General features: G+C 36.2%; 1 protein-coding gene across 6 annotated transcripts in view; it reads right to left on the bottom strand.

Annotated features, from left to right (window-relative positions):
- Nucleotides 1-9,180: 9,180 nt before the first annotated feature.
- Nucleotides 9,181-19,280, bottom strand: part of kcnab2a (potassium voltage-gated channel subfamily A regulatory beta subunit 2a) — a 121,703-nt gene continuing 111,603 nt past the window's right edge. For all 6 annotated transcript variants that reach the window (XM_067430907.1, XM_067430909.1, XM_067430910.1 and 3 more), the window contains 5 exons: nucleotides 18,013-18,133; nucleotides 17,826-17,920; nucleotides 15,606-15,726; nucleotides 12,002-12,090; nucleotides 9,181-9,449 (listed from right to left, as the gene is read on the bottom strand). In XM_067430907.1, coding sequence (XP_067287008.1) covers nucleotides 9,360-9,449; nucleotides 12,002-12,090; nucleotides 15,606-15,726; nucleotides 17,826-17,920; nucleotides 18,013-18,133 — 516 coding nt within the window. In that variant the 3' untranslated portion in view covers nucleotides 9,181-9,359. The remainder of the gene's footprint in view (nucleotides 9,450-12,001; nucleotides 12,091-15,605; nucleotides 15,727-17,825; nucleotides 17,921-18,012; nucleotides 18,134-19,280) is intronic.

Genomic DNA, 19,280 nt, shown 5'->3' with positions numbered 1-19,280 from the left:
AACATTAATAATAATAATAATAATTTTATTTGTAAAGCCCTTTTCATAGTTAAAAACAATCCCAAAGTGCTAAGTATTAAGTAGCATATCAAAACGCCCTAATGTTAATGAATGGAATGTCGACCCGGGACAATCTACAGGAGTGTGAAGCTTTGAGAGTGTTGGACTCGACCTACTCCATCTGTTTTTGATCATCGTTCTGAAACACAAAAACGTTCTGAAAAACACTTTCTCAGCTTTTAGCTCAATTTTAATTCTTTCAACCCACATTCAAATGTTGATTAAAAAACGAACTAGAATAAAATGTTTTTTTTTGTTGTTAAAATGCTGAGGCTGTGTTCTTTCTTTTGACATATAGCATGTTCAAATATTCATACAACACAATTTTCTGGGGGACATACATTTTTTGGGAAAATGATCAAAAGTTAAGTGTCAAGTTAAGAGCTAGACATTTGGGATCTGAAAGCATCATTAGTTTCTGAATAAGAGTAAATTGATTAAAGGGTATGCGAGTGAGTTACTTCCTTACTGTGAGGTAGGGGTTGGTTGTGCAGTTGTACAAGCGTTTTTTCAATTTTTCAATTTTCTTGTTATTTAAAGGTGCACTATGCAACTTTCCGTCCACTAGAGGGCGCCTATTTAAAACAAATACGTAGTTTGATGACACAAAGTTTGAGCGTAGTATTTTGAGATGTGGTCTTCTCATCACAGCCGGTGGAAAATAGGACTTGGGCAGAAATCACGTTCATGCATGCGTTTATTAACATTACTGTAGTGTAAAGCAGAGCAGGAGCGAGTGTTGTGGAGCTGAGCACAGCCGCTGGAGCGATTGTTAAACAAACACCACGTTTTTGAGATGAACTATTCCTAACTTTAACTAATTGTTCAGTGATTTACTGATGAACATTTTCCCAGTTTCACAGAAAGGGCCTACACTAAGTTGCATTTAAGACATTTAAGTAGCTTTTATAAACATGTCTTAGAAAAAACATTACTGGTTCTCTGTGACATTTTTTGTACGTTTACAGTATCATAAGAAAAATATAAGAAATTAAATTGTATAGCCAATATGTTATTGTAAAGCCAACATTTTAAATGCGTTATCCCAGTCACTTTTTATAAGGGAAATTTAAAGTGATTATTATACTAGGCATATAACAGGATCGGTCGGGTCAGGAAGAAAATCCTTCTAAACAGTAAGTGGGTGAACACAGAATAGAACCTTGAACTCTACCACGGAGCAATGGAAGAAGAATAACGTTTTCTTTTTTACATCACTTGGATGGCCTGGTGCGTGTGTATCGCTTACCTGGGGAACACATGGCACCAGGATGCACTATGGGATGAGACAGGTCGGTGCAGGCAGGATTAGCATTAATGGTATGTATCTTGAGACAAAACAATGGCACATTTTAAGATGTCTCAGTGTAAGATTCTTTCAGTTTAAACAGCTCAAACATGCATTTTAGTCTGAGACTACCTTAAAGGGCTAGTTCACCAGAAAAAAAAAAAATCTGCCATCATTTACTCACCCCTAAGTTGTTCCAAACCTGTATGAGTTTCTTTGTTCTGCTGAACACAGGAAGATCTTTGGATGGATGTTTGTAACCAAGCAGATCCAAGCAACCATTGACTACCATAGTAGGGTCCAGCTCGTCCTGGGTCAACATTTCACTCTGTAACTTTAGGCAGTTTTGATTTATATGCTGTTTAATAGAATTAAACAATACAATTCTGTAAACTATTTATAGCCTATAGGCTACATTAGCCAACTATAATATTGAAGGTTACAATTGAATGATTTGTATACAAAATCATACAAAATGTATTTTGTTTACTTTTTTTGATATAATATTAACTTTACAATAACAATCATATTTCTACTCCAATTCATTTTTTTAAATATAAATATTTAAATGCTGTCTGTCATAAAAACTTGCCAGATTTATGCATTACATGCTTAACATGCATTAAACAGAAAAACAGAGTTTTTTTTTTTAAATAATGAATATGTAATATGGAGCCTATATTTAGGAAAACGCTCCTCTATAGAGTAAATTTTTCTACGAGTTTATGAACACTGGAATTTTTTTTTCTGAGGTAAATGTGACGTTACAATCTGTCTTTCCGTGATTCGAACACAGAGTGAAAATTTCCTTGTCAATAGCAGGGAAAGAGTAACAGACTTTTTTGTAAGGCACCAGTTTTATAAACCGTTAGCTTTTGGCAGTAATATTTTCTCATTTAACAGAAGCCTTCCACACCAAGAAGACAAATACACAAACAGGCTGTTTTTCATCGTCATCATTTTATAGTTGTCATTTCATAGATACTGGCGCTGTACATGTCTAAATTCAGATTCAAGCACAATGCAGTCAGCAAATGCCTTTCGATGAAAATAAAAGAACCAAAGGCTGGAGTGATCAGGACCATGAATACTCTTATGTATATATATGTACAAAGGTCAAACTATATACAGATATCTGACTCGACATACAGTATTTTCTCCACAAAGCGTGGAAATGTAGCTTGCCATTGTATACATTTCACAGAATTCTCCAAAATGCATATTCAGTGCAAATAATTGCTCTTTGTATTCTCTGTCATCATCATCATTGTCGTTGTCATCTTCAGGTCAGTACCACCGAAGGGCAACAAAGAATGGTAAAAAAATAAAATCATATTTTTGTCTTTATCTTAAATCTTAAATATTAAACATGAAAAATAATTTCCTTGGGAACTAAAGTGTGGTATTTGAAAATAATACTTCTACACACATATCCATCACCTCTGGCCTGTAAAATAGGGAGTGTAGATGTGGGTTCACCCATATGGCTGGACTGATAATTACAGATTTAGTAGCAATTACACTTTCCCCTTGCTTTTCCAACCACTCCACTCTTAAACTTAAAATGTCTCTAGTAAAAATTCTGCCAGTTTCACAAACTACTTGGAGGCATGGAAACAATTCTGTCAATGACATTTACGCCTTCTTGATGAAATCACCAGATGCTATCAGACGGCAAACAACATAAGTGCCTTTAAAGTCAGTTAACAAACAACACTGCTCGGCACATTAGAGCAGAAACAGCCAGACATGGTACAACACTGAGAAACCGAAAACATCAGACACAAGCCTTCAGTCTCACAAAACATGACGAGTCCATTCAAAGCCACTGTGATTCTGGCCACCGTTACGCCAGCTCTAGCATCTAAAACACGGTGATGAATCTTATTAATGAGAACACATCAACAACAAACATGTCTGAAACTAAACTAACAACCAACTGCCTTTATTCACAAATCTACTGCTCATTAGATAAGCCTCTCACACACACTTTAAGTGATGGAATTCAATTTTGATATTTCAGTGTACTAATATTTTAGTGACAATACACAATGAAATCTAAAGGAATGTTTCAGGTTCAGTGCAACTGATGCTCCAGGGACAGAGTCTGCGGCATTACAAACAGAAACATTGGTTTCACTTTATTTTGATGGTCCCTTTAACATATGTTGACTGTAAGTAACATTGCACCTACATGCCAACTTATTCTCACCCTATTAGGCGACTAATACTTGTCTATTAACTCTCATTAGTGTGTTAGTAGACAAGTATTAGTAGACTGATAGGGTTAGAAGAAGCTGATTGTACTTGCAAAGTTACTTATAGGCAATATAATGTTCAAAAAGGACCATCAAAAAAAAAAATTAAATAAAAAAATAAGAAGTGTTGCCGAAAAATTACATTTGCACTTGTTCCTTAGTTTGGAAAAATGGTATTGACAGTAATGAGCTTGCAATGAAAGTCTGAGGAAAGAAAACATTAAAATACACCATATCACTTGCTTAACATGTCAATCAATTATAACCATTTGGCTACACTATTATATTAGTACTTAATTTCTATTTGACCCAAAAATGTATTATATTTCGCAAAAAAAGATGCCTACTTTGGGATGATTTATGGAGTGACAGTATATCCATGAAAATTAATTTTCTCCCTAAATCCTTATTACTTTAATGCAAAAAAGACATAAAATACTCGGTTTGTAAAACGTCACCATAAGACCTCAACATTACACTAGCATGATAAGTGACAAAACTGCTTACAATCATGTCTGTGTCCCTTATTTATAAGCATTAGGCTACCACCGCCCCATTTTGCAAATTTTGTTTTTTAAATTATCAATTAATTTATTTTATTTATTTGCCTTAGTCTGTGAATTTAACTGAAAAATAAATAAAAATAAATCCAGATAATCTTTGACCCTAAAATCAATCATATTTTTAGGATGCTTAAAGGCAATTTTCATGGATTGATGGGATTTGTCGTCTTCCCCTCCACAGCCCGTGTAAAGTAATCCGACGGACTCGGTCAGAAATCATGTTCATATATGAGCTAATGTATTGAAGTTTTATTAACGCTACTATGGTACGAAGCACCCTGTGGGAGTGGAACGAGTCCACCAGAGCTTTTATTATGCTTATGTTGCAGTCCCCACTTCCGCTCTTTTCGTTGCGCATACGGGGTAACCTGGTGCTGTTGAAAGTTAAAGCTGTGCATTCGCTCGTCAGAGACTTAGTAATCTAGATCGATATTCCATAATTAATAAAAACAGGATGACTTGTATTGCTAAATGACATGCAATTATTTTTAAAAATATATTGTATGATGAAGAAAGCTCTCTCTGATTATGCTATATTAGCCACTGGACAAAAGTGTCGTCTCGGAGGCATGGTAAAAGCATGATAAATCAAGTAAACATGTGATTTAAACAATAAGACTAAACATGTTGGGCTCTATAACAATGATTAGCTTTGTGTCAAAAAACGTGTTGTGTTTTTTTGCTCACCTGTCAAATAAAACAAAATATATTAAAGTGTATTTGGCGTTTGTATGGTTAAAACTGAAAATCGAGGGTAACGCAGATATGACGACATTGACAAGCAACGAAATTACCTGATTTAAACATTGCTAGAAACGTTTGAATAATAAGTACACAAGTCAACAAAACATATAACATTGTTCTAGTGGGTTTTGGCTATTTTAATCTAAAACTTAGTACACAGTGTGCCTTTAATTGTGACATTATTCCATGAAAATTAAGCACATTTTCTTCCCATATTCTCATTACTGTAAACTATAAATTTCACCCAATATGCACCAGGAAACCTACAGAAAAATCTACCTACAGAAATAAACACAACTGCCCATTTTAAACACAATACTGTAAAAATAGTTGTTTGTTTGAAATGATCATCTGTGGTAATCGACATGATCCACGCATCAGCTGAACTTCTGAAACATTCCTTTAAAGGGGTAAAAGACAGACATTAACACTATAAATGTAAACCATCTCCAATTAAAATAAGTGCCTAAGGAATAAAGTGCAAATCTTAGGAATAACTGCACTGTTATTATCACACAGTAAGTGTACGTGGCTCCAAGCGCTCAGTTTAATATTCTTCAGAGACACACGCAAACGCACAGATGAGATGGACGAACACCAACTTCAACATTCAATTGTTTTTAAAGCTGATCTAAGTCATGAATGGAGCTTTTAATCAATCTGATACATGAAGACACATTTAATTCCCATAAGCACACAGCCCACAAGTTTTAAAATTTGATTCTGATTTTAAAGTAGTTTAATCACTATCATGAAGAACAGCAAGCTCATATTTTCAGATTTGCACAAATAAAAAATTATCACATTATTTCCAATACTATCTGTGCAAATGGGATATGAAAGTAGCACTAAAATAGCAGCGAGCGCATCGATTCGGGGATACGGCATGCTTTCCAAATGAACCTCATGCATTTCCCTTGTGCTTGATCAGGGACAGTTTGATTAAACGCTGCACGCGGAGAAGGCTCGAATTCTGTAATATATTATTGATCAATGTTTGGTGACCAACCTCCATAAAAAAAAGGTCTAAAGACTGCTTATTCATACTGTGTGCACTATGTATACTTGCACTAAGTATGTATATATGTACTTATATTTATAGAGCGCTGCTAAGAGTGAATACAAAGTGAAGATTAAAGACCAGATACATGCTGCTAAATGACCGATCATCTCTCCGTCGGAAAGAGGACACGGGAGTCAAGTTACTGACGGGATGTGGGATTAATCTTTGGCTTCAGCCACATGTATCATCACCGGTACATACAAGAAATGCCCAGTGTCCAGAAATGAGATGAAGAAACAGTGACTTCTGCTTCTATCCAATGTAAGATGATGTAAATCTCTCTCACACACACACACACACACACACACACACACACACACACACACACACACACACACACTCTACTGCAGTCCCTGAGCTGCTGACACAAACAGGCCTTTGCTCTATTGGGCAGGTGAGATAATGCAATTTAAACAGTCTGCTTTTCTATTGGCTAAAAACATCTGCCAAATCACTGTGCTGTGGAAAGCCACAAGTGACCCCAGCTAAATATTATCAAATTGCTTTTTTTTTTTTTTGTTGGTGCTAATTAGAGACGTCCAATTGCAGGGATGGTAAAGCAGAACCGAGTTTTAACTTTATATAGGATTGAACCTGCAACTTGTGTTAACAGTCCATTTTTTATAACCGTTAGGCCTCCACCACCCCAAGTTTCTGCTTGTTTTGAATTTGCCTTACAAATGTCATGAAAATTTCCATATTTCACCCTAAAATCAATGTATTATATTTTTAGGATTTTACCTTATTTTGTGACATTATTTACATGACAATTGAGCACATTTCCTTTTTAAATAGGGTGTGTCATGGTAGGGACGTCACGGTTTGGTGCATACAGTCAGACTACGAATACAGACAGTTCCCAAGCGCATTAATGCAACGCTGTTTGCAAGTCGCCGCAACAGGAAAAAGAGCAGAAAAACATTTGAGCGATTGAAAACATCCTCCAAGATGTGCACGTGTCAAATGCGTCTTTCTGCGCTTACGGAAAAAGGAGTAAACTTTGAAAGGCTCGCAGAACGCAGAAAATTAAGTATAGGAGGGTTGGGCTTAAGCTCTGAATAATTTAAGTGGAGAAAATTGTAACACTAGTAATGCACAAACTTTAATTTTCAATCTATTTATTTTGTACTTTTATTCCATTAGATGCTTTTCAGTTTTGTAGCTGATTGTGACCAAATACCTTTTGTTTTTTATTAACCCTGCAACAAAATATGACCTATCCATAAGTGCTTTCTGTTTAATACATATATTATATAAGGCCGTAGTGTACTAACTAAATGCGACTAAATGCCGCTAGGTGGAACAAACTTTGATTTGCATACTGTGTTCAAAAGAAAAGAAAAGAAACCTAGCATTGGAGATTTATTGCTTTTTCTGGTAACATTTCAGTTTAGGGTCCAACTCTCACTATTAACTAGTTGCTTATTAGCATGCATATTATTAGGATATTGGCTGTTTATTAATACCTATAAAGGACATATTAATGCCTTCTGCATGATCATATTCTACATTACTCGATCTACCCAATACCTAAACTTAACAACTACCTTACCAACTAATAAGCAGCGATTAGGGGGTTATTGGAGCAAAAGTAATCATCAAAAACAGTGAGAATTGAAGCCTAAACTAAAGTGTGACTATTTTTCCTATTGTACCGAACTCATATTAAACCATGACGCAGAAACCAAGGTACGTACTGAAACGTGACTTCTGTGTACCGTTACACCCCTAAAATAAATATATGTGGCCCTTGAGCACACAACCAGTCAAAAGTCTCAAGTATATTTGTGTCAATAGCCAACAATACATTGTATGGGTCAAAATGATCGATGAAGATATTCTGTAGATTTTCTACCATAAATATATATATATATAGTTGCTATATATATATATATATATAATTTTGACAACTTTAAAAGGAGATTTTTCTCAATATTTAGACTAGATTAGAATATTTATCTTAATTTTTTGCACCCTCAGATTCCAGATTTTTCAAATAGTTGCATCTCTGCCAAATATTGCCTTATCCTAATAAGCAATACATCAATGGAAAGCTTATTTATAAATTTATTTATATTGCCTTATGACTGTTTTGTGGTCCTGGGTCTCACACACATACACACTTATGAAAAAAAGTAACAATTTGCAGGGGAAATGTGTATAGTTGTCATAAAAATGGTCACAAAGCAAGAAATTAATTTGTAATGGTTCTAAATTAATAAGTAAAAAAATTGTCATATCTTATATTGACATTGATTCTGAGGTGAAATATGACCAAAACATATTCTTGACATGTTTCCTAACATTCACTCTCAGTAATCACATTAAATATTTTTGAAGCATGCTTATCCCATTAGTACTTCAGATCATTCAATCTACACTTAAAATCTAATAAATCAGAAATTGTAATATCAGTACACTAAAGGTGTGTGCTAGGAGCAGGTTACTGTGGAAGGAAGACCTCCGAGGCTCATCGCTGTCAGTTTCCAGCGCTCTTCAACAACCAAACAGACAGCTGCCCTCCAAAAGCACATCTGATGGAGTGATCTGACATCAGAAGGTCTCTTGCAGAACTGTTAGCAAAGAAATGACATATGAGAAGCCAGGGCCGCGTTTTGAGGCTAAACAGAGAAGAGTGGCCACTGAGACGATACAATGCCCTGTGCAGAATACGGAAAAGCGATTGATTTTTGCCCCATTTCACACTAGAGAGGAGTCGCGTTTAAATCAGTTTTCACAAAGCCACTCCCTCTGATGTTCCCTTAAAGTGCTTATTGGTTTGCCTGCGAAGGGGTGGGGGGCGTGTGCATACGTAACGCAGACGACACAGTGATGAGTTCAGGGCAGAGACACCTCAATGATGTGAACGACGTGCGCAAACCCAAATGGATCACATGAGTGGCTATGGGTCATGTGCAACTGATTACCTATTTCAGCTTGAGCTCCATTTTTGTTATGCATTCAATAAAAATAAATAAAAAAACAAACAGAAAAAATTGAATATTTCCAGCAACCAAGCAAGCATGTTATTTTTTAAATGTTTTAAGCATATCTTTTTTTAAATTTTGTTCTTAATTACCCTAGTGATCTCATTTTAAAGTACCTTTTCTGTAGAGTAACACGGATAAATCTGCAAGCACATATCTTCAATGCATCGCTCTCTATCCTGCATTTCAACCCCTCTGTCAGTGAATGTGTCCTGTTTTTGTTTGTTTTGTGTATTTTTCACGTGTTTCTTGCCATTGTGTTCTAAAAGTCTTGCTCTCCAGGGTTTGTGGGTGCTTGCCCGTCTCATGCGGCCGGTACTCATTCAGTAAAAGCTGAAGCTAACGGAGGATCAGGCAAAGGTGGGTGCGGAGCATCCGGTCCCGTCTGGTTCCACACTAGGAGCGGTAGTCCTTTTTACTGTAGGGTTTATTTCCCAGGATACTGTCCACCTCGTGCACGATGGAGGAGGATAGCTTTGGAAGAACCTGCAAAAAAGAACTGCAAAATGAGTCTGGTTTCCATGTATATATGAAGAGTGAGGTCAAAAAATTATTAATCCTTTGGCTGACAGACATACATACATATACTGAAAAAAAAGCTTTTCTTACTTAGTATTTTTGTCTTTTTTCTAGTCCAAACATCTAAAACATTGTTAAAACAAGAAGTGTTTACTAGACAAGCAAAAGCAATAGTCTTGTTTTGGGAAAAAATAACTAAATTGAGTTTTTGCTTAAAATAAGCAAAATAATCTGCCAACGGGGTAAGCAAAATAATGTTAATTTAAACAGAAAACAAGAAATATTTTGCTTACCCCATTATTTTAAGCAAAAACTTAATTTTGGAGTTATTTTTCCCAAAAAACAAAACTATAATGTTTCTTAATGTAAGCATTTTTAGATATTTTGACCAGAAACAAGACAAAAATACTAAGTAAGAAAAGCATTTTTTGCAGTGTGTGTATATATATATATACACACACACACACACACACATATACATATATATATATATATATACACATATATATACACACATATATATATATATACATACATGCATACATACATACATACATAGACATATCAGACATACAGACAAACAAGCCAAAACGAATAATCAAATCTAACATAAAAGTGTGTATTTATATAGTGTGTGTATGTTCATTTAGGATTTTTAAAAATCATTTTATTGAGAACTGGTCCTTTAAAAAGACCATTTTTTTCTCTCCAGGTTTTCCATAAATGTGAGAACCCTGATTATTTGAGTTTACAGAAATAACATTTCATAACCAGCAACTCAGTCGTTGCTAAGCTCCGCCCACCCAGATTCCAGTTGCTCGCATTCGTTTTACAGAGTGTCCCATAGGAATGAACCGGAGATTTCTGTGAGCAGCATGATTTGCTGTAAAATGGGCTCATAAAGTGATTAAAATCGAACTGATTATTCTTATGTGATTGGAAAGCACTCTGTTATATTATTAAATTGCACAGTAACATGAATACAATTGCAGAGTTTGAATCAGAATGGATGCAAAAGCTTCTCACATCCAAATGAAAAGAGAAAAGTGCTTTTCCAATGTTTTATGAATACAAAACACAGAAGTTTAAATGTAATCAGCAGATGTAAAAAGCTAAATGTAGGCTGTGAATGAACTATAAACTATTGCATTTTTTTGCAATAACTAAAAATATCTAATAACCGAGTGCTGCAGGGATGATGCAGTTTTGTAGGCCAAAACCCAGAAACAAGTTAACATTTTATCACTTGGGCTCCATCGTCCTGAAGTCAGTGGGTTTTTGAATGTGGTTTTTGATTAAATGCCTGAAATAATGTGTGTGGTTAACACAGAACCAAGATATTTTTATGTTTTATTCTACAAGAAAATACGTCAGTAATACCCCCTTTTGACTTTTTAAAAAGTTATTTGTCTTGAAAAAGGTGATTGCTAACAAGTGTCTAAAAGGGACTACAGGTTGTCATTAAACGTCATCATCCAAACAGGAAAACTCATCTACTCGCTACATCCTCATTGTGTTTAGGATCACTTGTGAAAACTATTCCTGCACAAACTTTCAGCTGAATTGAAAAAAGAAAGAAAGAAAGAAAGAAAATGTTTTCAAAATCTAAGGCCCTGTTTACACATTTTGGACGACACTAAATACAGGTGTATTTTGGACAAGCTTGTCCACGTTTGACCACTTCCAGAGGTAGTGGAAAACATTTGACCGAATTGCTTTCATAATGTAAATGCTCATGTGGTCGAATGTGTTTAAACAGCCACAAGAGCCCCTTTCTCTTCACTGATCTTACTGACCTAATGCGCAAACATTATGGAAAGTGCGCAAACCAGACGGATTTAAACTTTGTCGGCTGAAGATAAAACGCACTAAGCACAATGTTCTCAAAAGTTCTGAAAAAGCCCATCCATTACCCGCCCATAGGCCCTCTCCTTGAAGAAATCAGGATAGAAGTGGTTTAAAGTGGACAAAAAGAGATGGATTAAAACACAGGAATGTCTCCAACATCTACTTATGATGCGATTGACCAAAACCCATCTTAATACAAGTATAAACAGGGCCTACATTTTGGTGACATTGAAGTCATGTGACCATGTTGTAGTTCGTTTATAGCATATAGTTTATACATTTAGCTTTTTACATATACAGACTGTATTTACGCTTCAAAACTGATAAAAGTTAATTTGTGAATTATTATGATAAACAAAACTCTTTTATTGTAATGGCAATTTTGGCATTTTTCTCTCATCTGACCAAGGTCTCAATCTTCTGGGAAAGTAACAGAAATGATATTGTGGATTTGCTATTGAGGCAAAGGGAACGCAAAATAATTTGTCAACGCTTCCATACAGCACAATAAATGTTTGGCTAACTATGACGAATTCTGGTTCTGGGAACCCGAGAAATATGAATAGTCCACATGGCTGCAAGTTGCAGGAAACTAAAATTGGTCAATAATGCTTTTGAGGCGGAGCTTAGCATTTGATTGACACGTGCCACACACAAATTTCCATTCTCACCTGTATTGCTCCTATATTCTCCATGAGCTGGTCCGTGTTGGAGGCTCCGAGGAGCACAGAGCTTACTCCTTCATTTCTCAGGCACCACGCTGGAGATGAGCAGCAAATATGTTGAACATATAGCATAAATAATATCATTCACAACATATGACACACATACCCCACCCTTAAAGCAAAACCTACCCATCACGAAGAGATAAATGTTATATTTAAAAGAAAACATGAATATATATATACACATGTATACACAAATTAAGCCATTTCCAAAATTAAAGCAGCTACTTCTCCCACTCCTACACACATTGAAGCATCTCACAAAACACACAGCAGTTGCCAGACCACTCTGTTACCATGGCTCCCAGCACCAGGACACACTGAGCGCTCAAAATCAGAGCTGCGTGATCTTTTTTTCCCAGGAAGAGGAGTGATATCTGCAGGAGCGCAGAGGAGGTGAAGAGGAGCCATGCTGACCGCTGCCGTTCCCTAAACACAGTCCATGCAACACCGCCGCCACACACAGACAGGAAGGAAACTCTGTGGGGATTTTAAACCCTCCTGGGAGTTTATTTGTGTGTGTGTGTATGAGTGTGTGCCATCTGTTGCACTGGCATTCTGTGTGTTGGCACTGCAGTGTGTGTGTGTGTGTGTGTGTGTGTGTGTGTGTGTGTGTGTGTGTGTGTGTGTGTCTGTGTGTGTAACAACAGCCATTTGGAAGCGCGGTCTTATTTTTCAAGGCTACACTGTGTCAGCTCTGATGTGTCGGGTAAATCAAACTAAAGTGGATTTTAATGCATTTTAGCACTTTAGCCTTACCAGATTGCTTTGTCTACACACACACACACACACACACACACACAAACACACTACACTACAATACAATAACGCTGACACTGTATTAATTGCATAAACTTGGGGATTATTTAACTAAACGCGTTTAACTAAAACAGTTTTTTTATGTTTGTATGTTATTATAGTGGTGTAATCTGACAAAATACTACAGCTGCTTTTTGAGTGTCAAAATGCATAGTAGTGAGCTGAGGAAAGCAGTTTTGGGAAATATGATTAATTTCAGTGAATCAATTTGTTCAGATGGTAAATTTTTAAGGAACTTGCTTTCAATTCAATTCAATCAATCAATTCATAACAAAATTGACCCCGTGCATAATTTTCACTGGCACTTTATTACAACAAAATAATGTAACTTTATAGTAGTAGTAGTAGTAGTAGTAGTAGTAGTAGTAGTGTGTGTAAACTATGAAAAGTTCATAAAAAATAAATAAAATAACAACGTCATGTTTAAAACTAACTCACGGCTGTCAGTTAATTTTTCTCCACATATAGCACATTCTGAACCCTAAACACATTTTGTCACAAAAGCCTGTATTGTTGACTGTCAAGGCATTACAAGTTCACGTTTTACTGCAGAAACTGAAAAGCACCCTTGCTGTTTGTGAACACAAGCCGATAAGTCAATTTTAGCGAACCAGCATGTAGTATTAAAATCAGGTGACAAGGCTGCTAGTCACTTAGAAAAGATGCGCTAGCTGAGGTGAGTATTGTCTAAGCTAACCAAAAGTGGTCAAGAATTTATAATTTGCTTATTTATAAAGACCTAATGCCAAAACTAAACGCAACATTTATGTATGTGAGTGCGCTTGCATCTATGTGCACATCTGTGCGTGCGTCAATTTTTTAAAATCACTGCGTGTTTTAAATGCAATTACAAAGCAATTACAAAACACACACACACATATATATATATAGTTACTGTTAATTTTGTTACTGTTTTTTAGTTTAATCAAAACAACTCAACTGTAGTTTGATTGATATTACTTGGAATGCATAATGTATATAGTGCAATAACGTTCATTGATGTTTGCTACTTTAACTTTATCTAACAACTTTATCAAAAGGGGAAATGTAGTTCACTGTAGTTTAGCTACTTTAGCTTCTTAAGCTACAAGCTATTCATGATTTACAGTCTAAAATCTGCCTCCTTAACATTGTCAATAACAGACCATGATATCATCCCTCAAAATCATCTGCCCATTTATATCCCTGTGCAGTTCATTAACCCTCACAGCAGATCTGACCCGCAGCACTATTTTTAAATACACTGGAGGTTGTTTAAATGAGCAGCGGTGACTGTAAACCGGCTGTGAATCGATTGGACACGCTTGTGCGGGGGAGAGGAATCTGCAGTGTTTGGGAGGGGCTGGCAATCCAGTAATGAGGTGCGAAATGTAATGTACGACTGCATTAAAGGCCAGGTGAGAGAAGGGGGACATGATTCTATCGGCCGCTGCTTTAGGGATTGAGGTCCTGTCAAGATTTTTATTCCCCTGCGTCCCGCAGTCGATGAATCATGGAGGGTGTGCTGTCACACACCAGTGCCAATTTACAACTTTTGTGAGGACGGGAAGATGAGGGACTTCCTGAAACTTTATGGATTTGAGTTATGAAGGGTATCAGACCAGGGTAGGCGGTATGACGGAGGTATGGACGTATGACGATAGAAATGCGTTTTGCTAAACCATTTATACTGCATAAGATATCTTGGTGGAAACACAAGTAATGTGAAAAAAATAGGATGAGTGGGACGTGGGAGAATTTGAACCAGGAGTATAATACAAGTTTTACTGCTTTATAATGTGAAGCAGTTTTTGCACTTATGGCAGACGACTATGTTATAAATAATTATGTTGATGAAATAATTACTATATAAAATAACTAATTAAAAATAAAATATGAAATGCTTTTTTTAAACATTTGTTATATTATTCTGATAAAATATTTACTAATAAAACTAAAATATTTACGATTAAAATTTAATACAATAAGAAATATTAAAAATAAAATGTATTTAAAATAAAAGTAAATGAGATGAAGTACCTGACATTTCAAATAATTACTAAATTCACTAAATTGACTTATTGTGAGTTATTTGATATATGAATGATAGTTTTTGTTTAATTTCCACCAACAAGAACTAATATATTGTGTTACATACCGTTACAGTGATATAAAATTGCTTCGTGATAAGATTTCTGTCCTACCGCCCACCCCTAGTATCGGCACACACATTTTGAGTGGTTGAATCTGATGGTTTTGCCTTCAACTGGACTATGTGCAGCAGACCGTGATCACAAGCTCTCAAGATTAGATTACTGTACTTTGAGAGGAGGTACTTAAATCAAACCGTCGCAGTCCTTATAAAAGCCTTCGTTCTAGATCCTACAGCAGATATTTCTTCAAAACGTTACACTCTATCCTCTCTTTAAAGCATTACACAACACTTTCCATCTCAGATACCATACTGAACATCATAAAACACTATACTTAATCGATTTGAAACTATTATATTTATCACAACACTTAAGCAAGAATACCATGCTGTGAGTAACAATCTTCCATTAACAGTTCCCTAAAAGCCACAAACTAATCGCATTTGCTTATGAACTTGTCCGCAGACAGACAGACGCTTCCGCTCCGGTGGTCTGAGGAAGGGGAGGATGAGAGGGGGAAAGGATGAGCGAGGTACAGGACGGACGGACAGACAGACAGAAAGAGAGAGAGCGGCAGTGTGTCTTTGGGTTAGGCGTACCGATGGCTAGCTGTGGCAGCGTGCAGCCCAGCCGCTCAGCGATTGCCTGCAGCTCTTTCAGCTTCGCCTGCTGGCGTCGGCCCTCCTCGCTCAAGATCTTGTCCTTCAACCACTGGTAGCCCTGTTAACAACACAGCACACCTGCTCAAAAACAGGGGCCCACGCCTACAGCGGTGCACTGACATACACACACAACTAGGGCTGTGCAATATATCGAAATTGTCAAGCTATTGCAAATGTACATATCGCAATATGCATATCGCAAGGGCAGGCAATATCTGAATGATTTTAATAGGCTACTTAGGCTGATGCATAGAGGAGAGAATAGACTGGACAAACGACTGTGACTTATGATACTTGCTTGACGTTAAAAAGAGTTATTAAATGCAATAATTTGCAAAAACTTGCAGTCTCGTGCTATCTGACACACACGAAACGTGAACGATTTGTGACAAATGTTTGCTAAAAAACTGCTGGTCACTTTCAGAAGTTGTAGCGATGCTTTCTTTTCCCAGAAAGAATGTGAAACAAATTGTTTCATTCTCAGTTTTTAAATAAGAATTTTTTTTATATAATTTAAATATATTTTATACATTAATAGCAATATTGTATCGCATATCGAATATCGCATTATTTAACAAGATATTGCATATCGCACTTTTCTTCAATATCGCACAGCCCTACACACAAAACATAAACACATACGCTCTCGGAGACGTAACACCAGCACCTGTGTGGGCGAGGGCCTGTTTTTAAACACGTGACTCTGTAAACCCAAAAGCTCAAACGAGCAGAGATGAACTTGCTCAGAGAACTTTCGGGGGTAAAGAGATCTTACACACACACACAAACATAACATAACATTTTAGAAAGTGTTTTTTTTTTTTTTATAGCTTGTATAAATGATTTTGAGGTTTATAATATATCAAAACTCTTCTACAAATCTGACTTAATTTGGCATACATAAAAACATTTCTATAAATTTAAAGTCAACATGAAACATTTGCAACGCATTGAATTTGGAAATATGGTATATTTCTAAGTGATTTAATATGAATATTAAACATGAATGAATTATTTGCTATTTTTGTTGTATCTTCATTGAATTAGTGTGCATTAAATTGCAATGTTTAGTCGTTAAATGCCGTTAAGAGACAAACATACCAGTGTTGTTATTGTTAACTATAACGATTAAAAATGTTTTTGTTCATTGAAAAAAAGCTTAAATAAAACTAAATGTAAATATTAGATGAAAAACTTTGTTGCAGTACCTCATAAAGAAAATTAAATACAAATTAAAAACAATAAAAGCTCATTCAAAATAAATATTAAAGAATGTACATAAATACTATTATATTAAATAATGCTAAAATGACACTGAAAAATACTAAATAGCTATTTATTAACCAATAGTCCATCTGGACTAGGTTATGTCAGCCATATAGGAATGTTATTTTAGAGACAAAGCAAGTTCCTGGTGATACAAAAAACAATGTAAATGTCTAAAACTAGTAAATTTCCCCTTCATGTTGACTTTAAAATACTAATTAGAGGATCATTTATACCGAATAACAAAAAGCGAATGTTTGTGCGTGTGCTAGACCAGGATAAATAATCCAGTTTCAGGTCCATCATTAGTAAATATTAATTAACAGTGGAAAAGGACCAGTGTGGTCTAGTGATCTAAACACTCATGGGTCTCTGAATCAAACGGACCCATCACTGTTCAGACCACCAGCACGGTTCTGTTATAGTCAAGTGTCAATCCACATGTACGTTACACAGAGGTAACAATAAATCAGGGATGATTAACAGTGTGACACAAGACTACAGGAGGAAGATGATGGGTCACAAAAACACCAAAACATGCGACTACGCCAACATACAGCTCGGGAAACGGGTGCTTTTAGTGTGCACTTGTGTGTGTGGTTTAGTGCGCTTGAAAGCGATGGATACACGGATAAAACAAGTGACAATCCTCCTCAGAGTTACCATAGAAACTCATTCACATAAAGAAAAATATGTTGAAGATCAGGCGTGTGGAATCATGCCATCAACAACAAACACATCTACAGGAAAACACCCAACTACAGAACCTGGAAGACACGGAACACATCCACATTAGAACACCAAACACAAAGGAATCACATATGAGGTCACTAATGTTTCCAGACGACCAGGAAGAGGAGACGACAGAGAGACTCATGGGATATGAAGTACCTTCAGTGAGGCACGGGAGTATGCTGGTACCCCGCTGTCGTATTTCCCTGAGATTATCCCACAGGCCAGTGGAGACCATGTCATCGCACCCACACCTGAGAAGACAGGTGGAAACCGATTGAAACGATACATTTGTTGAGGTCTGTGCGCGGTTTCTCTGGGCTTCACATACAGTAGCATCACTCACCAATCTTATGGAAGAGTTCAGGGAGCTGCACCTCCACTTTCTCCCTCTGGAACATGTGATATTCTGACTGTTCGCAGATTGGTGGAATCTGGTTGAACTGTCGGGCCACAGAATACGCTTCCTACAAAACATCAAGAGTCAAATGCTAAGGTTCGTTTTTTTGAAAGTACGAATGTAGAGCAACTAACCTGAGAAACGTCAATTTCAAAAAGGTCATATAACCGAAAAATAAAATAGGGCCCTAAGGCTCTCAAAAATCTAAGGACCTGAGCAAATGTTCTGAGGCGCATGGCGCAGGTGCACTTAGGGCATGTCCGAATCCACTTTTGCTAGTTTAACGACAGGAAAAAAAAAAAAAAAACGTCTGCGCGCCATTTTTTATATTTAAAAATGTTTGTTGCTGCTGCACATCCCTGTGTGTGTAATAAGCAGTGTAGACGCATTATGTACCCGCCTAGACCCATTTGGAGCAAACGCCAGTTACATCAATTTCAGCTGTTCGTGCATAGTGGCTGCACATATTAGCGTAAGTAGAGGAAAATGGACACAAAGACACAACAAAAAATTATCTTATTTTGCGGATTTTATGTCAAAATCAGAATGCAAAAAATAAAGCCTTCAATTTTATAGAATTCTGTCACTGAAGACACAGTTTGAAGCTAAACGCAGACGTTTATGTTGCAAGTCACAGACTGGACTGATGAATCCTGCAAGGATTAGTCTACTATTAAAGCATGGATTTAATAAAAACAGCAAGTCTACATAAATATCAGTTACAGCATGAAATGATATTTAAACCTATAGCATTTTACATAGATAACTTTTAAACATAGCCTTTAACATTTTTCTCTCACAATTCTGGACTATTTTTCTTGCATTTGCATGTTTATATCACAATTCTGAGGGGAAAGAGTCAGAATTGCGGGATATAACCTCTGAGAAACTGAATAATGTGTATCTCTCACAATTCAGTTTATCCTTCTGAAAATGTATATTTATTAGAGAAATAATACCTAGACAACAAATAGACATGTATTTAGTCTGATTCACAAACAACTGACTCTTAATGGGAATTATATGAACCTCATTTAAAGTGATAGTTTATTCAAAAATGAAAATGTGATGTTTATCTGCCCAGTGCGTCCAACATGTAGGTGTGTTTATTCTTCAGTAGAACACAAATGAAGATTTTTAACTACAACCGTTGCGGTGTGCCAGTCATATAATGGTGTGAATGGGTAACAATTCTAAGAGAGCAAAAAAAAACA

The sequence above is a fragment of the Pseudorasbora parva genome, chromosome 22 (assembly GCF_024679245.1).
Source record: "Pseudorasbora parva isolate DD20220531a chromosome 22, ASM2467924v1, whole genome shotgun sequence".
NCBI lineage: Eukaryota > Metazoa > Chordata > Actinopteri > Cypriniformes > Gobionidae > Pseudorasbora > Pseudorasbora parva.
The sequence above is the reverse complement of the archived record's forward strand: the minus strand, read 5'-3'. Positions and strand labels throughout refer to the sequence as shown.